At 41.8% G+C, this 25898-nt stretch overlaps 1 protein-coding gene across 1 annotated transcript; it reads left to right on the top strand.

Annotated features, from left to right (window-relative positions):
* Window positions 1–15233: 15233 nt before the first annotated feature.
* Window positions 15234–25420, top strand: LOC140261517 (uncharacterized). The gene is made up of 16 exons (XM_072355013.1): window positions 15234–15283; window positions 15527–15684; window positions 15790–16017; window positions 16586–16921; window positions 17688–18086; window positions 18458–18628; window positions 18959–19113; window positions 19552–19692; window positions 20174–20312; window positions 20579–20769; window positions 21080–21205; window positions 22023–22203; window positions 22704–22855; window positions 23541–23627; window positions 24283–24429; window positions 24995–25420. The coding sequence occupies exons 2-16, from the start codon at window positions 15561–15563 to the stop codon at window positions 25211–25213; spliced, it is 2796 nt and encodes a 931-aa protein (XP_072211114.1). The 5' UTR covers window positions 15234–15283; window positions 15527–15560; the 3' UTR covers window positions 25214–25420.
* The last annotated feature ends 478 nt before the right edge of the window (window positions 25421–25898 follow it).

Here is a 25898-nt window from a genome sequence, read left to right as displayed (position 1 = left end):
GCTGAGCTCTTGGCTGATTCAGATTCTTTTAGAACTGTCTCACCCATCGAGTTGTATTTTTCCTGCTCTGTTTGTGGCTGTAGAAACTTGGAAACAAAATGATTCTGTCCAAAACAAGGGTTGTTCTGCAGCTGAGGAGGGAGAATCAGCAACTGCAGCACATGGTGTCCAAAGAAGTCCAATAAGGAGTCACAGTGGGAAGAAGTGGGAAAAGGAAGGTCGGGGCATTGGTTCACCATCAGCCCAGAAGCAAGAAACCCTCCTGTCCCACCTGCAGGGCTGGGGCTCCAGGCTCCCTGCTCCACAGGGCACAGTGCTTTCAGCTTCCTGTCTTTTCCCTTCACCCACATGGCTTCCACGAGGAGGAAGAAGTTTAAAATGAGGTTATCAGGAAAAGCTTTTCCTGAAGGAAGAAGATGAGGGTAAGGGGGTTCTTAGTGAGCTCCATACAAGCCCCAGACAAACACCCTTCAAACCTTCCCCAGGTTTCCAGGCTACAATATATATTTCTTTTGCCATCTGTTTTGAAGCCACTTCACCCATGAGAAGCCTGTCTGTCCCAGCTCTTACTTATCTCCATTTGTCATCTCTATCCATCATCACTGGCCCAATAAGTTTACAGAAGTCTCATGTTTTGGAACGTAACAGAATCTCCAAAGACAAATATTGAAATCTGTGTGGTGTAACAGGTACATGCAGAAATCATAATACCATCACCTGAGGCTTGCTATGTAAGCCAGAATAAATACTCGCTTTGGATCTAAGGGAAAACATACAGCATGGGCTGACACAAAAACATCAGTGATAGATTTAAATGTTAAGATTCTCTGGGTTTTGCTTCATTTTAAATAAAGCCTTCTAAAGCCCTTTGCTGCTGACGTCCATTTTTGAACCCTTAACCATTACTTCCAGAAAGCAGTTCATATAAGCTGCTCACCAACAGCACGGAAACACACAGCAACCTGCCCTGAAGGCCAAACAAATTCCATACTCACGAACACTGAGGCTTAACAGGGCATGTCACTGTCTGCAAAGTACAGCCCCCTCCAGCTTCAGCTCCCATCATCCTCACCGGGATTTTCTGGATCTCATTCTCCCCATCTCATACAACTCCTCCACACCAAAGGACTAAAGAGTTATTTATGTGTACAGTGCTGTCATGAAACCACATTTCAATTCAGCAAGAGAAAATCTCCAGGAGATGTTAGGAACATAATTTTGCTACGAATCTAAACAGTTTTTCAGTTTCTGATTTCATTTTGTGACGTTCCAGGTGTGCATGTTTCGACTCCTAGATAACACGACCTTTCAATTTCACTGGAATCATTACTCACACACAAAGGCAATCTCTTTTCTGATATAAGATGAGATAAGCTTCTGTAGAACCCAGCAGTCCTTGTTGTTTGCAGCCAAGGAGTTTATTTGCTCACATGACACACATTCACTGCTTGAGTCCATCCTGATGGTATTTATGTACGTTATGGAGGTCACCTTAATATTGGATTTCTATTTTATGTGTTCATAGTAAGCTATTTCCAGCAGCATAATGCTCTCATACAAAAGCCTCGGCTACATTCTCTTCCCATTAAATGGAGCTTTGGTTTTTAAATCCCCAATGAAACCACAGCCCCACTATGTTCCATACACTCCAATGTAGTTCATCTTCTCACCCAAAAACAGAGCTCGGTTGCAAAGGCATTAATTTATGCCCTGCAAGGTTTTAACACTGCTGCTGCAAAAAAGATATATATACATACACACACATGACTAAAAACTATAAAACCACTAAAAGCACAGCTTCTAGTCTGCATTGTCCGCAGGACCTGAAAAAATCTGCACTCATTTATTTGAATTAATTCAGGATTATCTCAAAGTAAACAGCCTTTAGGTGTTTTGTTTTCCAGCCCAGCAATTGAGTCCCAAGTGGCAGAAGCCTCACATCCATTTGATTCCCCAAAAGGAATGAATGAGAACAGTGGTAAGTGTTGAGGAATAGGAAGAAATAAATCAGGAAGGCCAGCGAAAGATGAAAGTCTGTTCACAAGAATCTTGTATTTGTTTGGCCACTTTCACCACTGCAATTTAATGGGTGTTGTTTCTATGATGATGACAAATAGTCCTGAGAAACTCCAGGTTATGCTGTTGCATGTCTGTATTTTGTACAGAAAAAGATTCCTTCCTCTTTCGCAGGATAAGCTACACTCTAGAAACATACATAAAAGCCAACAGCACAACCACAATACACATGAGGGGACAACACACGCTGCACTGCAAAGCAAGATCTTCTCCTCCTATGGGGAAGAATAGTAACTTTACCCTCCTCTCCTAATTCAGCCAGCTGTGATACTGAAAGGGAGCACCCCAAATATCTGCTTGCCTTAACGTCCAAAGCCTGTGGCTACATGGAGCTGCTGGAGGAAAGCTGAAGTTCTGAAAGCAGCCATTTTCTAAGAGTCACTCGGGGGTAATGGCATGGAGAACCTTGGCTTTGTCCCAAGGTACATTTGTGAAAGCCCAGCCTTTCACTGGAAGATTTTAAAACTATTTCAGCTTTTGCTTAATCTTTTCTTAAGAAAGTCCATACGACTGTAAACGAAACGTTATCTAAAGGCATCTAGAGGCCTTCTTTGGCAGAACCAAAGACTACAGTGAGCTTTACCTGGAGAACAATGCTTATACTGAAAAATAATAACATGGTACAACTATGGAGTTGGTTGGTCAAACATTTGCAGTAGAATATACACCACCCATGTCTGTGTGAACACATTTCCTTCATTTAGAAAACCCTCATTTGATTTTAAGGAGAAAAAAAAGATGAAAATGTTGCTGCTCTGCATTGCTATGTGTATTAAAAATGTATCAGTGCCTCTTAATTCAGACAGCATGCCATTAAAATAACAAGCAATCCCCAAACCCTGCTGACCAGAAAGAAAAACAGCAAAGTATAATGTTCTGGTTGTAATGTGGATCTTCCACACACTGGAAACACCAGTGGTTATGTTCTACAAGGAAAAAATAGCACTCCTAACCAAAACAATTACACGGTCTTCAAACAAACTAACTAACAACAATAACAAAACCCACAAAAAACCCAACACCTGTTTTGTTCACCAGCGATGCTTTCACTCCCATATCAGCTAAGAAAACTTTGGTCTCTTCAGTCAATATTTGAGAAGGTGTGAAACCTCCACTTTCTGTCTTCAATAATATGCTGCTTTTTGACACTATTCACACAACACCCTTCTTCTATCTTTGGTTGGTGTTTGTTTTTTTTCCAAAAATTAAAGGGAAAACAAGGAGGTTGTTGCACTTGGCCTCTCCCTCTTTTTTTGTGTCCTTTTGCTGGACTGAAAAGTTAAATAACAACTAAAAGTTACCTGCCTCTGTCACCATGTCAAGCAGGGCTTTGCAGATGACTCAGGCTCCAGCTATTCTTGCCCTTGATTACAGTCACGAAACATTTTATGAGGATGTTCAGCTCCAGTCTCTGCCAGGCAAATGACAACCTGACATACAGAGCAACACTGTGTGGAAAAGGGAAGTTGTGTATCTGCTAACAACAGCAGCAATCTTTAACTCAAGACTTAACAGGTAAAAAGCTTTGCAAGGCATTTCCTTATTCCAGACCCATCACCACTGCACACGGGTTTGTACAGCACAGAGCAGTCAAATATATACAATCTTTCCTGTATGAAGGAAAGCTGGCTAACTTCCCATGCTCCTTGCCTACAAGACCTGATGTCCCGGGGAGACTCTGGTGCCTTTCCCTTGCCCCATGCAAGCTGAGCTCTGTCTGTGCTCTGCTTGACTGGGAAACCTCTCCGACCTGACTTTCCCTGGAGAATATTCCAGCAGCAGAACTTTGAGATTTACAATGGAATTCAGAGATACAAAGAAGCTGGCTGAAATACAGAAGAACTGTTGAAAGGAAGGGGTTGAACGCTTAACCACAGAACTATTAATTGCTTTATTCAGAGTATGCTGGCAGCTTCAGCTGAACAGAGCGATCAGGTTAAGCAGTTATTCCTCTCCACTCCCCCTTTTCCTCTCCTTCTGCTCACAGATACTGACTGGCAGCAAGGCATTGGCTTGCGAGGTAAGAGATATTGGGGAATAACAAAAAGAAAAACAAAATAGCTCTGTTTTATTTGGCAAGTACCAGAACTTACTGGGTGTGCTCTGTGACTAAGCACCAAGCAAAGCCCTGCAGGGGACAGAATAGGCAGCAGTAAAGCCAGTTCCTGCATTCCAGTCTGCTTCAGGCAGGACCTACGCTCAGGATCTCTCCAATGGGGCAGCTCCAGGCATGCTCAGAGACAGCTCTGGGCCTGGGGAATGCAAACTGCAACAAGGAGGTGAGCTCAGCCACCCCCAGCACGGGGCAAGACCACTTTGGACTGTGATTTCAGCTCGGATTTCAGCTGAATCCCACTTTAAGAACCAAAGCAACTTGAGTAGATGCTTTACTGCACCTCCTCCTGTAAAGCACAATGTTTGCTGGGTACTCCGTGCAAAAGGCTGTGCGTATATTTATACTGTGTACAAACAAGTGAATGCCAGCTGGCCCTTTCACTGTAAAATCAGACAACACAACAAGCCGTGGCAACCCAGACGGCTGGAGTCTGAATAGGTTCCTTTGGTCCCACGCTGCCCCAGCAGGGCCATTACTGGTGCCTAGGGCCGCGCCCGAGCGTCTTGTGGGGGATCTTTAAGGGCATTTCCTAAGCCCTAATGTGGAATTTAAACTCACAGCGCCGCTATTCTGTAGCTCACCATGCTGCGGATCACAGGACGCCCCAGGCCTACGGGAGGGCGCCAGGCCCAAACCCCACAGCCACAGCCGGAAGCGACCCCACCGCGTGTAACACTCTAGCCCCGCTCTGCCCCGCACCTCGCCTGCCCTGGAGGACCTGCGGGTATGGCTGCGCGTAGCGCGCCTGCGCAGCAGCCAATCCGTTCCTCCTGCTGTAGTGAGGCGGCGCAGCGCGGAGGGCGGGCGGCGTGGGCCTGCTTTAGTAATTCCATGAAGATCCGCAGTCTGAGGAAGTTGAAGGGCCGAGAGCTGCAGTACGGCTGATCACAAGAGCACAAGTGGCCCTGTGTGGGCCCAGAGGAAACCAGCTGCAGCCTGTAGGCCTTTAGGGCCCCAACTGGCTCCTGGTGTGGGACAGCCCTGCCTTAAGCTCCCAGAGCTAATGGTGGCCATGAAGGAGCTGCAGCTTCTGCTTGCTTCAGGTCTTGGTTAGCTGAGACCTCTCCTCTAAGGCTGAGGGAGCTGGGCTGCTGCTAATGACTGCCATGCAAAATATATCTGGAAACCACTTTTTTATTGCAACTCTAAGAAGTCCATCCAAGTATTAATTCAAATAGTTATTGGAAATACCTTTAAAAAAACGTGTGTTAAAATAGTGACACTAAAGGTAACAAACAGAGGAGAGAAATGGGGAGTGTTATCTTTAAGTGCTTTTGTGTGTTTGGTTAGATGTTTCACAAGGAAACAGGTCTCTGCTGTGTACACAGTGCTTCCTTCATGACACATGCAGGCTGGGGCAGATGTCTTCTATATCACAAGGGCAAAGGTTTCAGAAGCATCTGAGCGCCCATCAGTCTGAGATATGGCAGACTCCATTTACAAAGATTTCCACAGGGTGAGCCACTGGCTGGTGTTGCAACTTGTAAAATCACCATGAAGGAAGGAAAAGGAGGTGTTCAAAACAAGATCCTTGTACTGCGTACTAAAATCTGCCACAGGTCTTGAAAAATGGGATAAAATAACCACAAATAATTACTTTTTTTTTTTTTTTTCTATATTGAACACTGAAAAAGACACAGTGCTCAGCAGGGGTTTTGCTTTATGCTCATCATCAATTACGCAGCCTGCCCAAAGATAAAATAAGTGTATCACACACATATTCGTAATTCCTTACAGTAAATGAAGATGCATAGTCTTGGAAAAATCAAGGCTGTTATGGGGATCCTGAAAAGTTCAGATTACAAAGTACAGCAACAAATGATCAGTAACCATAGATAAGCACTTATCAGTGCTGCAAAAGTTGTATTCCATATGCGAAATCTTTACATTGGTCTGAGAACTGCTTCTGTTTCATGGCCTGTAGGGGAGTCCAATAGGATCAGGTAGCTGCCATGAATATTTTACACCAAACTTTTGTATGTTTCAGCTTACACACACTATTAAATATTCAGTGGCTGAAAAGAAGGTTCTCCTTATGCCCTTGTCATTCACATTTGGGACTTCATGCTGCCAGGTGCAATACATGGATGGCTTTCTTCTTCATTCTGACCATTTTTTTAAGCTTTGCTTGTGGCGATGGGGAGCTGCAACTTCCAAACCACAAGGACTGTCAAAGTGGAGCTCACTGCAGAAGGAAACAGAATCTGACAAACTGCCCAGCAGGTATTTGGGGAAAATATACCAGAGATCATTAGCTTCTTTAGAATGCTTTGCTGTCACATATAGCTCAACAACAAATGTAGCCAGACATTCATTGTGCTGAATGCTAGAGAGGCCCTTAGATAATGAATTTGTCTTGCAGCAATTCATATTGCTTAATCCGCTACCATAGAGCATTCAATATTATTATGAGATTCACATATCCAAGGGCTTCCTTTTTGTACTGCATTAAAAAAGTAGCACTGAAGCCAGGCAATATTCTTAAATGCGGCATGGTTCAATTTGCTGATCTTGATGTTATCGTATAAATAAAAAACACACTTTATTTAAACTGTGGAGGCACTAACTCTATCTAATGTACATAATAAAGCAGCATTATATAAGAAGAAATGATGATATGCTTTTGGTTTTGTTGTTCACAGGCTTTTTCTGCCCTGAAGGAGGCACCACGCCAGTTCCATGTCCCCGAGGCACTTTCCGTTCTGAAGGAGCAGCACTGACACCTCACAGCTGCTTGGCTTGCCCAGTGGATTTCTTTAATCCCATGCCTGGCCAAAAAGCATGCCTCCCATGTGGCTCAGAGGCAACGCAGCCCATAGAAGGACAAGAAACATGCATCTGTCTTGGGAAAGGCCAGGTGTTTCAGGTACATGGACACTAATGTAGCAGCTGTTCAGTCCTAATGGTGACTGCTCTTACTTCAGACTTTGGTCTTTATTCTTTTTACCTCAGATGCACTGCTCTAATGCAGGATACCCCTCTCTTGCACTAACAGCATTTAGTCCTGCATCTCATTTCTATATACATACATTCACAGGACAGAAATTAGCATAGCAGATCTACACATGTGCTGAGTTTTAGGGCTACATCTATCCTTCTTTGTAGGAAGGTAAGGATGGTCTGAACAGACCCAAAGGTTTCCTCTGACCTCAGCCAATTAAGGCGTGATGCTTAATGTAGCAAGGTGCATAACAATAGCTGCATGAGGCTGCAGGCTTCTAAAACCTGTTTTTTTCTTGCAGGCTCGTGATGCTCACTGCACTTGCCCTCCAGGTTATCGGAGCTCACTGGATGGCAGAAGACATTGTGTCAGAAGAGCATATGATATTTGTCGAGATTCAGCCTCCCGAAATCAGGACGGACGGTGTCTAACCAAGAAGGAATGGACTCGCTATTGCTCAGAAAAGGTGTAGTGTTTTTCCATCAGTCAAATCCAAGATCCATGCAAAAACTGCCATAAAAGCAAGCTCCCTAGCTCTTCCTTTGTTAGGTACAGGCAACACGAGAACCAAACTTTATTAGCGTTTTCACAAGAGGTTTTAACACTTCTTCAAACTGAAATAAGAAGCCAAACAGGAAGCCCAGATTTCCATCCTCACTTAAGGAGGATGGGTCATTATTTGTCTTTCAAGCTGCTATTTTATTCCTTTTTCCTCCTGCAGGTTTGTAGTATTCCCAGGGATTATCAAGGCTACGACAAAGTTCTTGGCCTCTGCATCTGTCAAACTGACCGTCTGGAGAACATCTGTGATTCTCAGTGTAGGAGGCAACAAAGAGAAACCCTGCAAATCAGCTGTGCAGAGGAAAATCCTCAGCTTTTTATCACATACAGAAATGGAAGCAAGGTAAAGGCTACTGTTGTTTTCAAAATCTACCTATTTTTTGCTAAACATTCTAGACTTTGAGTAACCATTTTATCAAACATCATCTTTTTTTATTGTTATTATTATTAATTCCTTAGAGAAGTACAGAAAGCAACAGACAAAAACCCCAGGCTGTTATACACATAGCATATTTTTTGTACCTGGCCTTGCATTGCAACAGTGTGAAAAACTCACATTTTCTGAGTTCTTTTCCTATTAGGCTGCCATTCTCTTAGAAGAATTAAGAACAGTTCTACTACTAGGATCATATTTCCCTTTAAAAGATGTCTGCTCTTCAGAACAAAGCAAATACTCCCATCCAGCATACATCGTGAAAGCAAGTGGTAAGGAAAAGGATAACAAAAGTGATAGCTTTCAAATGGTATCAAATGGCTTTTATAAATAACTGGCCTTTCCTTCTTGCTTTTAACAGAAACAACAAGAAATTTTAATACTTACATCCCAGCAGGATGAAGTAATGCTGAGTCAATACTCAGTCCTAAAACACTGATCTGAGTTCCATACATTTTGAGTGTTCCAGGAACGGACAGATACTCAGAGATTCCCTCCCACTCTCATTTTCTAAGCAGAGATGCATGTCAGAGGGCTCCCTTCTCACAATCCTTTGCCTGTATAGATTTTCTTTTGGGCTTCAGATTTTAATGTGAATTTATCAAGTAGAATTAGAAGGAGCTAAGCATTCTTTTTTTAGGTATTCTAGAATTTATCTGTGAGCCAAAAGCACTTTTTATACAACTACATATTCTATGATTCTACGTGAAAATTTAACAATAACAATAGGACGCAGTTGTTTCCCTATGGTACCTTGACACAGTTTCAATGACCACAGCCAAGTTAAACCAGTTGCTGCTTAAGGAACAGGTCTTGCAACACCAAACAAACCCTAAAGCCTTTGGAAAAGGCCCAAGTGTTTTAAAGCACTGCCCTAGAATAAGATAAATGAACTGAAAAACATGTAACTTGGTTTGAGGCTTTGTAAGCTTAACTTGTGGAGTTTGGTGAGAAGAAAAACTAAAGTCCAACTTGTTGAAAATCAGAAGTAATTGGTATTTTTTATATTGCTTTAGGGAGAGGATTTTTAGGAGTGTATAATCCTGACCCACAGCTATTTCACAACTTTATCATGCTGAACAAGGCTTCGTCGCTTCACAAAAACAGGTCTTCCTCCCCAACAGCTCCAGGTAAGTTCTCACATTTGGCTACAAAGCAGATATTTAAATACAGTTTCACTAAGGTTTAATTGGGCTTTCTCCAGTACCGAACTAAATAGGAAATAAAAACCAACAGACCTTACCATCTTCAAATAGCCAGTAAAGCTTATCACACTAAGCATAGTGAAGTGAAAGAAAAAGCTGACTTCCTTGTGCTGCATATCAGAACCTCTTGCTTTGCAACCCAGTTCCATGAGCCAGCAGTTACATCCTCCTGGCCCCTGCCTCTTCCCTAGAGGTGATGAAGAACAGCCGGCAGGTAGCTGGATGCCTCCACCTGGCTGTACAGAGCTGGCACATGGCCTCCTCACTGCCACCATGTCCACAGGTCTGCAGGGAGGGTAGAGCCCAGAGGAAGTATTGGGGTTGAGCTCTCTTCCATTCCTCTCATATCTTTCTTTTGGTTCGGTCCACTCTTTTGGTTCAGTCTGCAATTCTGATTTACACCATCATCTGCATAGCTTTTGGCATTTCAGTGTGCTTTCTCATTAATTCCACTCACATTCTTCTTGGGGAGCAGGACTTTAGTTCCTCTGTGCCTCCAGAGTTATCCTCAAATCCATAGCCAAGCCAAATTCAATGTAAACACAAGGGGACAGATTTCTTAGCAAGGCTTCAGATTTTGCAGGTTGTTCTGCTTCTTTACCAAATGTGCTTCAGCAGAGCCGTTGCAAAAAAAATAAGAAAATGTAGTACAAAATTATCCAATGTCAGGAAGATGCCAGTGGCATTGTTGTCTTGACAGTATACCTTACTCTGGAAGCCAGATTTGTGTCTGTAAAGCTTAGTCATAAAAGCAAATAGGAAATACTGTATCCTGCAGCAGTTCTGTATGTGGAAGATCCTTGGTAATGATCCAAACATAATGATCCAAACCTGTGCTTTTACAGTTAATTCTGACCATGAAGAACCCAGATCTTCCCTGGTGCAAAGCCTGAGACCTTCAACCTCCACATCAAAAACCATATTTAGTGGTATCTTAAATCCTACCACATGCATTAATGCTAATGTTACCATTGTGTTCATTGTCTCCAAGGAGCATTACCCAGTTTATGATGTGTAAGTACAAACCCTGAATGTAGAACTTAGCTAATGCATTTTTAGGTGAGCTACAGAGAAGATGGCTGATGTTTTCACTTTTCTCAACATAGAACTCAGAGGAAACATGATTAGGAAGAGTAGAAATGTCATTATTAAGTGTGCTTCAATATCTTTTTGGCAGAAAAGACATCATGGCATATTTGGAAACTGCATGTAAGACATCAGGAAAGCAATATTCTGTTCTTAAAATAAGCAAAACCAAATACATACATGCTGTTCCTGTTGCCCTGCTGGTGCTATTTCTGACCCATTAAAAGGCAGACCTGTCTTAATACTTTTGCAGGTTGACTTTTTACTGGCTAAGGCCTTATATTCCCTCTCACTCATCCTAATTTCTTTTCCCTTTCTATAATCACTGAGCTAAGGTTTAGGTTTTGGTAAACTAATCCAAACAGAAACAAACACATTCTAGTGCACTGCAAACCTTAGGAGCTCTGCCTTTGCTGCTTTTGTTTCTGTGGGCAGTTCTGGAGAATTCTTCCTGTGACCTATTTTCATTTCATTTCTGGCATTCATGCAGCTTGAAAGCAAAGAAGTAACAAAAGGGACAGGTGATGGATTACAGCACTCTGCATGTGAGTTCCATGTTGGCATCTGTGATGTTGAAACACTTACAAGGGGTCCCAGTGGCTATTTCTTCACTTCTAAATATCCGTTCTGCTTAGGGATAATTCCTGCTGCATTTCATACATCAGTTTGGGGAGAGCAGGTTGGAGCAGCCTCAAACACACTGCCACTGTGTGGACAATTAGAGGTTCAGCACCTAAACTCTAGCCAATCCTCAGGTATTTAGTGGTGTAGATGAATCCTAAGCAGCAACCAAAGCTTGATAAGTAAACCTACATATGTGTACACACACACACCCCCACCCCAGTGACAAGAACAAACTCTTCTACTTTTGCTCCTAGGAACAACTTGTACAACACAAACACCGAATTTGACTGGGGGGACTTTCGAAGACTTGCAGAGGAAATAAGAGCTGTTTCCCAAACCTTCCTCTTCTTCCTTTTCCAGTTCCAGCACCCTGGTACCTATGTGTTACAGCTGAGCAGCAATCAGTACAAAAAAATGGTGTGTATTGGGGGATGCTGTCTTTGCATTTGCAATATTCCCCTTAGCAAAGCATTTAAATGCTCCAAATGATGGTTTGGAATTGAAAGGAAATGTTAAAGATACGAGTGAGCATCTTTTCATTTTTACATGCCATACTGCAGAGGTGAATACAGCAACACATGTGGGTGTTTCCATGCACAAGCATTACATATGAGTGCAAAGTGGTACAACTGCTGCAAAGGTTTGACTCGGTGTCATAGCCAAAATAACACCAGATTTAAATCACTTTGCATGCTTAAATAATTTGCAATGACAGTGACTGGCATTTCTGCTTATGTTCATTAAGTACATTAGGGTCATGCCACTTGGAGGACAGTGTTACGAAGAGGGGCCATTCTTCCCCACAACTCCCAGATACGCTGTGCAGGTGGGCATTGCAAGAAAACAAGACCTCCTACTGAAACCTGACTGGACAGCCATTATTGGAGTAATCACGGGACTTCTCACATTGCTTATTACCTGCGTGTTGTTGACAGTGAGTAACAGTTACATAAGATCTCTTCTTAAAAGATATTATAAGATCTTGTGCAATGAACCCACTTGCCACCTGTTTCTTCAGGCATCTCCTATAAAGATGAAAATTTTGGTTCAACCTTACGTTTTATATATGGGGTAAAATCATCCCTATGAATTTATTGAGCCCCACTGACACCCCGGGATATTTACCTGATACACAGGCCACTTGGAGACACTTAAGGTACAGGTGAATTTCATTCCTATTCTCTGGTTCATTAGATCTAACCATAGAATGAAATTCACCACTATATACATCTCTTCAGGAAGGACAGATGAGATGACAGTTAAATCCCCCCCAGGCAGCCATTTTTTTATGTTTGTAGTGTGTCCCGAAATCAACAGGCTTTTTCTGCAAACAGATTACTGAAGGAATGATTGAAGATGGGATTTAATCATCCAGCATATGCAAACAACATCTAACTGTACTTTGTTCCCCTTGGTTTCAGCCTCAATCTGCTAAGATTAGTAATTCTTCTGCCTTAGAACAGACTGCATCCTAATGAGATACTTAGAAAACAGATCCTTGTGGTCTTTGCCCAACTGGGTGTTGAGTGACTGACACATGAATCACAAAATAGAGCTCATCACAATGAGAAAAGGAACTTACTTGTTCATTTTTTGTTGTGTCTTGCAGCTTCTTTGTCAGGGACTTAGCTGGTCACAGAAGGGCACTGCCTGCCCTCCATTTCGAAGGCAGCAGCTGAAATACAGTCTGGACAGATATTCCTCTAATATACCAACAGTCTTTCCCATCAAAAAATATCACCCCTGGCTGCAGAACAAAGGTGGCATGGATGCTGACTCCTGCAGCGCTGGTGAAACAGGTCAGATAACAAAAAGCTAAATAACAGTGGTGCTGCCTGGTTTCTTGCTTATATGGAGCCAGGATCCCATGTCTAGCAATGTGCACTGGCCCATATTTATTGATGGACATAAAGTTTTTCTTCAGAAAACAGTCATGGAGTGAAAAACACTAATGAATGAATATTTGTGTTTCAGCTTGCTCCCTGAAAAAAGGTGGTGTTTGGGAACCTGAAGAACAGATAGACCTCGAGTCCTTTAACACCAGTGTTTTCTTTGAACTTTTGCTGAGGCAGTCACAGTCAGTCACAGCCAAACTGGGCCATTTCAAAGAAGAGGTAAAGTGTACTTCGGGGCTACTCATTTATACAGAGAGAGTCTAAACAAGTAACTTTGCTGCTTCTCATTATCTATTTTGTATGTACTTTCTTTCAACTTTAATGTGTTTAGAACTTGAAACACTGACATGTATCCATATTCTTAAACACGCTGTTTGTACCGTGTAATACAGTGTAAAACATAGTGACCTTAAGGCAGAACACTTTGATTTTCTTATCAGTCTTGCTCTGCACATCTTCAGAAAAGGACTTCAGCTCCCAGCCCCAGTTTTTCATCTGGAAAATAGAAGTAATACAGATTACCTGGTCAAGCATTTGAGAACCATAGATTAAATTGAGGAGAAGTAAATATAAATGAATGTGTTGTGACATAGATGTGGAGTCTCGCTCTGTTATTTGAATTTCATAATAGTCTCACAGGTGAAATCAATGAGATGGCGTTTCACTGACCTGCAATAACTCTGATGGATCTGTCTGAGATGCTCATCTCATGCATTTTTGGCTTAGGGGACAGCAGAGGGAGCTGCATTGCAGCACACAGTTAGCAGATGAGTAGTGTGGAGAGGTCTTTGTGCTGTAACCTCAGGAATGCTAGCATGAAGGTGGTTTGTATTGAGGACTCAGGCACTGCCATGTACTTTTGTTACATAAAAAGTCACTGATGTTATAGAGAACATTTACTGCCTTCATATTATCGCTTACAGTCCTCCTTTCTTTCTTTTTTCTTGCCTCAGGTAAAAACTTTATATCACAAGCTTACAAGTGAAATATCAGCACTGAAAAACCTTTGGATCATGACACTAAATATCCCAGAAGAGATGGACTCTTACGAGAGCACAATGACGGAGAATTATTTAAAAGCAAAGCAGCAGGTAGAGCTCAGTTCAGCACCATTTACACATGGAATAGCAAATGACATCCGCAGCACTTCCATTTCATAAACATGGGCATGGTCATTTAGAACATCCTTTTTGTACTTGTAAGCATTTCATATGTCATAGTTTGCAAAGCAGGTAACATTGTATGACTGCAAACAACAGGCTGCGCTGGACCATTTAAGGCTTTTGAATTTGCTGCTACTGCTTCATGCTAACAAAGAAACACCTCTGAAAGTTTACTCACTTATTTTGTTTTCTTGATCTGTCTGATGGGCCCATACATCTCAGCTCTTTAGGAGTCCTTTAGTAGCAGAGCTTTCTGCTTTGAGAGCAACACGCACTGGTCTGCATTAGCATGTGTGTAACATCTTTTTTCCACTTCAGGACTCTGTTTCTGTTCTTACAGAAGATCTTAGAATGAAATGATTTTGTGCCTTGTAAGCAGAAACACAATCATTGTCTCACTTAGAAAAACGTGTATGCTACACAGTGAGTAGCTACTTTTATTAAGTTCCTCTTAAAAGTTCTGCACTACTTGTTAAAAAGATATCTTAAGTTATTAGCTTTATTCAGATCTGGATACTTATCACCTAAGTGCTGGATAACTGCAGTTCAGCATATTAGAGTTATTAGCATATATGTGCTCCAATTCAAATGAATGGATGAAAATTATTTGTAATTTCTGATTTTTGTTATTTTAATAAAAGGCAGAAAAGTTAGAATTTCTGTTTACATTTAGATAAAGCAAGAGAAGGCATGTTTGGATCTTATATCCCACCTAGGCAGAAGAAGAGATGCAGCACAGGAAGCAGTTGGCTGCGGAATATGAGGAAGGTGTGAACAAACAGATGCAGTTACTGCAGCATGATCTGAAATGCCAGGAGGAGCATTATATCACGTTCAATTCCACCCTGCGAGAAGCAGTGAGGTTGGCAGAGATGCTGACAAATAAGATGGCTTGTAAAAGAAGCCAAACCACTTGGTCCCAGCCAGACTGTACAAGGTAATAAATGTACTGAAACCTTCTGCTAAAACTTTGTATTTGCTGGCTGGAAGCACCTATGTCAGGTGATTGGGTTGGCTTGTATTTGGAAGAGATCATTTAACAGAGATTGTAAACAGCTGTTCTAAATCTCAAACAGAGACATATAGTGAAAAGACCCCCATCTGAATCTAGAGGATAACAATCTCTTGAGGGTGTTTTCTTTCACTGCCAAATGATTTCTATTGTGATGTTATGCTAGTTAAGGTCAGTGTAGAAACCATGCTCTTAAAATGTTCAGTGTAAGAATTCTGTGATTAAAAAGAAAGCAGGAAAAAAAAAGAGAAATTGGTATTTTTAATGTAGCAGCCAAAGCAAATACTCATAGAACTCTCTAAGTGCTAAAGTGCAGGGATGGCTTGCATGTCCTTCCAAGCTCTTCCTGTACTGCTCCCCTGAAATTATTTTACCTAAACTTCATGTGGCAAGTAACCATCTTTTAAATTCCAGCCTGTTAGCCCAGATAGATGCTGCAAGCAACAGGATGTCAAGCTTAATAACAACAGAGAGCCACCGCCTCAAAGCATGGGGAGTGCTGGGTGAAGGAACAGGAGCTCACCTTCTTAACAAAACTAAAACCAGGATCCTTACCAGACAGGAGCTTGTGGGTAACTACAACCTCTATGCACATATGCTCCTTTTGATGCTTTCATAAATAGGTGGAGGATAACAGGCTGCTGTTTTCTTCCTCCCCTACTGTGCATTGCTTTTAGACCCAAACGGCAGTGCCCGAGCAACTGATATTGTCTCTGTGGATCCTGTCACTGGGCTGTTAACTCCCAGCCCACACTGTGCCATGCTGCTGAGCAGCCAGTGCTCTGGGCCAGTACCCAGCAACCATTTCCTGCATCCAGGCACAGGGAAGGTGCTTCACGTAGCTGGCAACATCGGTTATGATCCCATCAGATCTGGGCTGGTCTGCACTGTTGATTCTGCTTCAGGTAAGAGCTACTATGAAGTGATCAATTAGTTCAGTTGCTTATTTGTGCAATACAGTTTTAGTGGTGTAAAAGAAAGAAAAACGCCAACAGGAAACACCTTGGTGTACTTGCATGTATTTTAACCTTAACGAAATCAAAAGCTAAAGAAAAGACGAGAAAACTTCTTAGTAGCATGATGCTAGAAGATGTTTCTCTTCATCTAAATACAAGACTCAATGTGAATAAGACGTATTAAATGTTACAAGGCTTATATACAGTAAAATATTGAAGTATTCCTTATTTCTGACATATTTCTGTCTGCCTGCTCTTTAAACCATAAAAACCTGTATATGCCTCACTCCAAGGAAAAGGCCAAAGTAAAAATTAAGTCTAAAAACAAACAAACAGCAGAACAACCAAAAAGCTGGTATAGAGGGCTTACAGTCATTCATTTAACTCTGGGTATAAACTTTGCAAGCCTTTAGTATGAGCACTCTGCAAGCTCCATAGACTCTATTTTGAGCTCTAATGCCTCCTTGCCTTTAGTGTTAGTAAAACCATGCTGAATTTCTTCTGGTTCTACATGTAGGTGAGCGTCAGAAGCCTGAAGTGCCCATATTTCCCTACATTCCTTACCCAGTTTGTCCTGACACTGGCCAGCCCGTGAAGACAAAACTTCCAGTCCTGTGTCCTGAAAAAATATTTGGTCTTGGAGGACTCATGGCAGATCCAGTGACAGAAATAGAAGTCCCAGTGCTTGGGGTTACAATCCATCCTCACACTGGGCAAAAGCTGGCTGTCGGTGGGACGTACCTCAACCCCATCACCAGCACATTGACACCACTGGAGATCGGGGCTCCTATGACAGAGCCAGAGGGAGGCAAGATTGTTCCGATCCTCGGGGTTGGTTTGGATGGTAAAACTGGTAGGTGAATTCTTTATGAACTGGTAAATGAGGTATGCACTGTACATTTAACCTGCCCTTAACTCGCTGACTACAGGCATGGAACAGAGGGAACCTAAAGCCATCACTTTTACCTTCCGCCTTTGCCTTGTCCTGTCAGGACTACTCTACACCTTAGCTTTTACTGAAAGAAATCCATCTCTTTTCTGTGGTTGTATTTTATCACTTTAAAAGTTAGTAAAACTGCTGAAACTATGAGAGATATTTGAGGTGCTACATTAATAAATACAGCTATGACACTGAAGTTGATTTGGACTAGATGATCATATTTGGACTAGATGATCATTTGAGGTCCCTTCCAATCCCTGACATCTTTGATTTGACTCAAAGATGGTCCAGTTGCTCTGTTAAAATAATAAAAGCAGCAAAGAAATACATAATTTTAGGGGCTGAGGTGCCTGAAGTTCTAGACTTTTTAAAAGCATTTTCACATACATGTATTCTTTATAATTCACTTTAGAAGATACACAGAAAAAGGAATGGGAATCTTCTAAAGTAGAAGCCAGGATACTTCGTTTACAAACATTTTATGATGTTTTACATTTTCGTGTTTTATAATGCAAATTATTTTATAATCAGCATCACAGATGTTTTTGTTTTGTTTTATTAGGCCTATTTCTGATTCCACTCTTCTTTTTTCTGAATGGAAAGACCAGACCATCATGACCAGCTGCCAGGTGACACCAGGGGATGTCCTGACTCTTTATTTCCCGTTTCTCGATTACAGGAGAAGTTGTACCTCTAGGTGGGCTGACAGATCCTTCTGGAAACCTAATGCTTCTTGGAGATTCCTTCATTGAGCCTCTGAGTGGGAAAACTGCCCGAGTACAGGGAGCTCACCTGCAGCAAGGCAAGGTGCTGCCCCATGGTGGCAGTTACCAAGCAGTGCTGGAAGCTGAGTGGCTGCTATCCCAAAGTCGGGTGGTGGATGCTCTAAAGAAACTTAAGGCATCGGTTTTGGAAGATACCTGTCTAGCAGCAGACAGATTGGCAGTGCTAAAGGCTTCAGTAGAAGATATGAAGAAGTCTTTCACTGCTAGATTTTACCATGCAATGCACTGCTTGCAAAGCCTCAAGAAAAAACAAGAAATAGCTTCAGATTTCAAGAATAATGGTGGGAATCTGGGTAGGTATACAGCAGTCTGTTTTAAAGAGTAAAGGGGTGTCATTATAATTATGGCTACAGTAACGAACACGTTTCCATCAAAGGATTTGGCCAAAATATTAGTTAAAAACTTTGGAAGGTTTTAGTCAAAATGGCCATTCTTGAGCAAATCATAGGCTTATAGAATGGCATGGTTGGAAGGAACCCCAAGGATCATCAAGTTCCAACCCCCCGCCACAAATACTATGATGAGCTCAGCCAACATTATTTGGAAGCTGGAGCAGAAGGAACAGAATCCATCCTGCATTTGTCAGCCTCTGAGGGTCTTTCCATCACAAAACATCCATCTAATATTTTATGTTTCTCATCTTCTCTTTTGTGGGACAAACTAGGTATGATCAAATATCCCGGCACAGAGATGTGGATCCCTGCAGTGTTCGGAATGAAAATCCCAGATCCCGGTGGGTCCAGTTTGATGGTGCCGATTCTGGGAATAGACTTTGACTGCAATAGCAGGCAGCCTTCCCCACTCGCAGGGACCATGGAAGATGGAAATGGAAAAGGTAGAATGGGAAACTGAATTTGATTATTTTAACAGTCAAGAGGAAAGGACTTCTCTGTCATCACCTGTATTCACATTACTGTCAGAGCCAAGAAATCACCCTACCAGATCAGATCAGTTAATGTCTCAGCAATGAATGGAAAATAACACTGGTGCTGACATTCAAAACAAGCAGAACCAGAAAAATGGTGAATAGGAACTAGGGATGAGACCAAATCACGCTGCAGCTTTCAGCCATTAAAAAAAAAATCGATTATTAGGGTTGCAGCTGGAACAGTTGTATTCATGATGTGCATTCTGAGGATTATATCTGATCTTTCTTTACCCGCAGGCCTCGTCCCTATTGCTATTGGTGCCAGGACCATAAGTCCAATTACAGGTGAAGTTGGGCCTGTTATTGGTGCTCAAACCCACCCCCGGACACACAACGTAATTCCTATTGTTCAGTCCTTCAGAGCTTTACCAAGAGCCACGGATTCAGAGCTGGTAATTACTGCTCCGGGTTGGATAACTTTGGGAAACTGTTTGCTTATCATTTTCCACTGCTGTTAGGCAATTTCACCTCTTCCTGTGTCCCACCAATAATATTTGCTTACAGCACAAGATGATCTGAAATATACGTATGTCATTTTACTTGCCTCTCCATTATCCATTTTTCTCTCTCTTCTGTCTGTATCTTCTGCTGCTGCACTTCATACCTCCTCTTCTATGTCCTATCCTAAAGCACACGTTGCATTATAACTTCATGCAGGAGTTATAACATGCACAGATTCAGGACTGCAAATTTCTCATCCCCTGTGACAACAAATCTGGATATGTGCTGCTGTGGAAAGCGCTGAATGAAGATTTCATAAGTAAGGTTCTATTAAGTTTGTAATCTTTCACCTTCCTGCAAATGTAAGCTATTTTTTTCTTGCACTTCAGCTGGACCTCCTAGAGAAGGAAATAAATTCAAGGCAAATATACTGGCACTGCAGAACAAAAAAGGAAGAAGGGCTCCTTAAAGAACTGAGTTCTCTATTTCTTCATGTCCTTGATGCTGCAAAAGAGGGAAAGGCACAGAAGGTATGTGCATTGTTTTTGCAGCTGGCTGTAAAGCTCTTTATGAAGGACTGCCCACAGGCATCCAACTGAAGGATCACTGATGCTGCACCCAGGATGGTGCTGATCTGAATTCACATTACTTCCCTTCTCAATACGGTGCAAATCCAAAGTGTGAGCGGGTGTGTGTCTGCTTCACTGCAGCCTTTCCCACCTTAGGAGTTTGGTGTGTAGTCTCATAGCAGAACAAGCACCAGTTCAAACTCAGAATGCGTCTATACACAGGAGGGACGACACTGTTCTTAGTGGTATCAGAAACAGGTGAACCGCTTTCGAGGCCCACAGGATAAAGTAAAAATTTTAAATGGCTAGGAAGAAGCTGTGATCAAATTAGACAATCTCTTGCTTTCATCTGTCAGAGGAAAGAGCTTCATAAGAAGTCACTATTGTACAGGTTTACAACTGAAATTGTTTTATCTGAAATGCTCTCTCCCATTCCTTACAGATAAAATGCAGGGGGGAAGTGAAAGACATTGAGGAAACGTGTCATTTTCTTGAAGGGTCCTCTCTGCAAGAAGCTGAGAGAAGAGCTTCAAAGTATTTCAGCAGCCAGCTGGGCACTGCACTACCCCTACTGTTCAAAGGTATAAAGTGTTAGCTAGAAACAGAAGAGAGGGAAGGCAGGGTGTGTGGTGTTTGCTCTTTCCCAGCATGTTAGCTTCAACTTCAGAAACTACTCATGTCCCCATGAAGCAGGACGAGACAGACATAGGATTTGGTTATTTGGGCTGTTCTAAAAGATAAAGAGCAGGGATGTGGTGAAGCATATTTAGGAAGCATATTATTTCAGGCTTGCTCTGTGAATTTCCATTATCTGATGGGCACTGCTGCTAATATTTGCTGCTTACAGCTGACAGAGATGAAAAAGAACAGGAAATACAGGTTCTGCTGGAGATCAGAAAGGCACTGGAAAAGCTGCTGCAGTTCATTAAGAAGATACAAGAAGAAGAAAAGAGAATATATGTGCAGCTGACACAGAGGGAGAAGCAAAGGGGATGCATGTCAAGAACAGAAACAGTAACCAATGTGATGCTCAGACAGGTGAGGTCACTGCTGGGTTAGGCTGGTCAGAGAACTTGTTAACCTTAGAGAAGCAAAGACGTATTGCACAGCGGGGTCACGCTGTCCCATTTCCTCCACTGTCTCTCTTAAAGCCTCCCTTTTTGAACTATTAGCTTTAGGGTGGAGTTTTTGGCCCTTCCTGTCATCAGCTGTAAGTTTCATGACTGTTCTGTGATGACTACCCAGACACCAGTGCCATGTAGCTGTCACCTTAGCTCTGTAGCAACTGCATGCAACAGAAAATGAAAGCTGGGACTTGAAGTACTCTTATTTGTATCATTTCTTCCAGGTTATACTCCCTCTTGCCTCTGAATTTCAGGAATGCATGCTGAAACAACAAGCTAAGGTGGAGACTGCGTACACCAAGCTGGAATTTTTGAGGGACTTGTCAGGTATCCAGACCCAGCAGGCAAAGGTACTGACCTCACTCTCAAGCAAATGAAAAGCAGTCATGCTACTAGCAAAAGCACGAACAATTGCCATGTTCTGGGAATAATCCCTGAGAGTGCAAAAATGATTTTCAAATACGCTTGAGTAAAAAAGCCCACAAGTTCCCCTCTCTTAAAGGGACCTTTCACGTCCCATCCCTTGACCTATAACGTCTCACAAATTGCAGACCTACATCCTCTTGACAAGAGAGTCAGTGAGTCTTTCCATTGAGTCAATAGACTCAGAGTCTGCTTTTCATATTGACTGGATTCCATATTCCATTTTGGACTTCTTACATTGAAAAGTATAAAATTAACAGTCTTCTCTAACCTTCTTCCCTTTTCTCTGTCCTCCTCTTCTACTCTTCCATCCCCCTGAGACAATAACCATTAACTGAATTTCAGCTTTTTAATATAATTGAGGTAGAATTATTAGACCAGAATGTAGAACAGAAAGCTTTTTATTACATGTACAACACTTACGAATGGATTCCAGAGAAGCTGAGGATATTAAATACAATTAATGCAGCTCAAATCACTTGTCTTACAACATCTACAGCAGCTTGAAGGATGTAGAAAGATCAGAGTTGGGTGCTCTGAGACTGTAACCATTGTGAAAGGCTTTAAGCCGCTGAGACAGGCTTCTGGTAGAGACTTATTGAGTCACCAGTCATTCTGCATGGGGCGTCTGAACCAACACTGTGAGGTTTTCACCAGAAGGCAAAGAATACCAGGATGCTTTTCCAATGAGACTTTTAACATGCGTAAAACACAAGTTGCATGTATTGTTTTGTGATGTTTCAGATGCTTTTCTGTGGGTCACAACACTGTTTTGAAAACTATGAGACAGCCAGATACTATGGCAGCCGCGGGATCTCACACGGTACGTGCAAGGCCATCCATCACAGTGTGATCCCACTGCTCAAGTCTATGGTTCAGATGCTGGAGGAAGATGGCAGAAGTTATGTATCATCTAAGACACCTGGTAAGAGAGGAGTTAAAGGTACTGTTAGTTACCTTATTTTACCCTGGCCTTTAAAAACACATTGGAACCTTTCAACTTGAAAAGACTAGAAAGAGAGATTCTCCCATCTGGCAGCTGGAACTTAGACTTCAGCTGTCAGATACTTCAGTGAATCTGTGCTAAAGTAACAGGAATTTCACTGCTGCTTTTACCATTTTTCTATCACTTCTATATCCTTCTAGAAAGCCTTGGTGATTTTAGCTAAATCAGGAAGCCTATAGAATAGAATGACACAAGTCATCACTTTTCTAGGCCTTATTTGAAATGTCCAGGAAGAATGAAGTTTTGGGGGTTGCCTAAGAACACTGAGCTCTGCACGACTCTAGAAAGAACTGATAATTCATCAGCAGCTTTGGTTTTATATTGAAGAATGACAAAAATGTTAGGAAGGAAGCAGTGCAGTGTATTGGACACTCGAAACAAAGTGAATTAGTCTAACAAAGTTCTGTTGTTCTTTGTAGAAACAGCAGGTTCTTCTCAGAGTAAACAAGATGCCTTCTCGAGTCAAGAAGGAGAACTAATAGTAGTGGATTCTGCAGCCCTATCCACAAGGGAGTTTGTCATATATCAGTACGGCATCTCTCTCCTGCAGTTTCTCAGACTTCACATGAATGTAAGTTTATAAGATGCTGGTATTTAGCAATCAGTTACCCAGCAAATCCTTCAGCCAACAAGCTGTAAAGCATCTGCCAACTATGAAGTAAAATCAAGTTGAAAATGATCTGTCTGCCAACAGCAGGAGGTGGAATTTGTGTTTTCTCCACAATGATGTAGGACTGTTTTGAGAACAAATTATTGTTGCCCAAGATCCATGGTCAGTTCTTGTTTTTGCTGTGTAATCCATCCTCTGCACATCACCCAGTCCTTGCATTACTTAATCCTTGCATACCTAACAATATTAGGATAAAGCATATTTCTTTTCTAACTTAGAGCAAGGCATTTCTTGTTTTCATTTTACAGTTCGTAGCACATTGAGGCTTCATTCAAGGTAGACCATCCAGGGTCTTTCATAGAAATATAAAATAAATAATTATAGAAGTAGTGATGCCTACAGTCAGAGCTCTGGGACAAGAGCACACCTTAATTTATTTCATTAGAAAACTGGCAAGGTGGATTGCTGCAATATGTGAGGGTTTCTTAAGCAGTTCCCGTTTCCTTATGCTATTTGTTGGCTCTGTGCATCCACCGCAAATCAAAGCTGACGTTTAAATGAATTTATACCCCATTAATCCCTCTTATTTTGCAGGTCTGATGTGTACACACAGTTTTTACCAAAGCAATTTGCCTTCTCTTTGCAGGCTCCAGAAGTTAACCTGTGTGTTGCCTCCAGTATACCCCTCTGTAACACCACAGGCAATGCCTTTGGGAACTCTTTCTTTTATCAGGTTTGTCAACTTCACATCTAACCAGCCTGTGTAATATATCCATTAAATTACAGATCTAGGAAGTGAACTGCAGGAAGGTTTCCTGGTTTTAAGTCATTACATGTTTGATATAAATGTAAGACCCTCCAATGTTAATGGCATGCTCTGGATTTCTCTGAATGTGAACTTCAGAGCACTCTAGGATGCAGAGATTTAATAAGCATTTAATGGGAGGGTTGTACTTAGAGCATTAAGTCAGCTGTACTTACCCAGTCTCACATTCAAATTACACCAGGTTTGCTGTAGGTCACCTTTATAGAACTGAGTAGTTCATCGGCATTTTATTTGCTATAACCAGATAACACAAAACAGCCAGGTTTTGTATTTTTAAAAGCAAAACACTAGATAGAAAAGTTTTCCAAAGTTTGCAATATGCAGAGATACAACTGTCTGGAAACACAATGTGAGAGTGCTTTAGATTTCACACATAGGAAAGCATTCTAAATGAAGTCTTATAACAACACTGCAGCCTTTATTATATGGTTATTCCCTAATATTCTCAAAAGATTCTGTTTAAACTTCCTTAAAATTAAAACCAAAGCACCAGAAGAGTCGTATCTCTTCAGCCGACCATTGGCTGTGCTCAGCTCAGCTCTGGCTGTTTGTTCTTTTTCAGACCTCAAAGAACAAACTGTTCATTCTGAGGCATTGTCTGGATTCTGCTGGAAGTTTCCTCCTGCTCCTTGTGCACTGCTTTGCTCACATCACTGCTGCTGACTTCAGCCAAGACACTAACCCAACCTTCCTGAGGCTTTTTCATCAGGTACCTCCATGTGCTCCAAATATAATTACATTACAGTGACGCTGGGAAAAATAAACTGCTCAGTACAACGCAGCCCTTTCCATTCAGCCTTCAAAGAAGTGCACTTTGGTATTGCAGGAGGCACACAGTCATTTCATTTTCCTCAAAGATCCACTGTGCACAAAGTGATTTTAAGCCCCTGCCAAAAACCTGCCTTTTGTAAATGGTGATTTTCCTCATGATTGTCAAGAACAGCCTACATTGCCTGGGGGCCAACACAGCAGAAATATCCCTGATGGGCTTCTGCTGGTGCTGGGCACCACATTCACATCCTGCTTCTATCCTGAACAGCTGCATGTTAACCACAACACCAAGCATATTTGTGGGCTACATCAAATACCTATGAGACCAATAACGTTTTAGGGGTGATTTTTGAGATAAAATATGCTTCCACAAGCAATATTAGGTTATTAAGACGAGTTGTTGTTTGACTTGCTCTACCCCTCATCCATTCCCCACTGATCAGTAGGTAGTTTTAAATGTCATGTTCAACTGCTTCCAGGTATTCCAAACTGTTTCTTTCTAGGCACTGAAGACTTGCCTTGGTGAGATGTTCTCTCTCAGACTTCAGCTATCAGCAGTTCTCCAAGGTAATAAATCTCCTGGGATAACCCAGATGTTGCTGAAGGAAGAGCCGTTCTCCAAGGAAGAAATAAATCTCATCTCCCAACTTCTTGAGGTGAAAGTGAGAAACCTCACAGAAATTGAAGCCTTTGAGAAGATACTAAGAAAGACCGAGTCCTGATCTGGTTGAAAGCTCACCACCTTTTTTTTTTTCCTTACTTCATTACAAAATGGCAATTAAGAGCTGCTTATAGATATCTGGGCTCCCACAACTGCAGCTATTGGTTCCCAATAAACATGCAACTGTTTCAGATCTAAAAGCCTCCCAAGCAGTAGCACAAGCTACCATTTTTATCTGGATAAAAAAAAACAACCCTCATATCAGAAATAAATTATTTGGCCTCATATAAATCACTAGGACAGCACAAAAAGCAGTGCTGTGAGAAACGTATGTAAAGGGTCTATTAAAGGCTTTCAAAGTTAACACTGATCAGCTCTCTGTGTTTCTGTGCTTACCGAATGACAAGTTTGAGGAACCACTCAATGACAGCTTGTTTGAGAAGAGAAAAAAGCATTTCCTTCGTGCCCTTTAGGCAGCTATAAAAAGGACAGGCTTTGGATGGAGGATGTGATTTGTGATGGTTTATTACCAGCTGTACCTGAATGCAGAGCAAACCACAACACTTCTTCATTGTGACCTCACTTTACACTACAAAGCCAATCTCCACAACCTGCTATTCCCAGGCAGGTTGTATGAAGGGCAGGTCAGATTTGCTGCCTGAGTTATGTCAGGAAGAACGATTGCTTCTCTCTCATCTGTCACCACCGTTTGAATAACAGAAGTTAAAGCTCAGTGAAATTAGTCT

This window comes from Excalfactoria chinensis, chromosome 21 (assembly GCF_039878825.1).
Source record: "Excalfactoria chinensis isolate bCotChi1 chromosome 21, bCotChi1.hap2, whole genome shotgun sequence".
In the NCBI taxonomy this organism is placed as follows: Eukaryota; Metazoa; Chordata; class Aves; order Galliformes; family Phasianidae; genus Excalfactoria; species Excalfactoria chinensis.
Note: the sequence above shows the minus strand (reverse complement) of the source record. Positions and strands in the feature narration are given on the sequence as shown.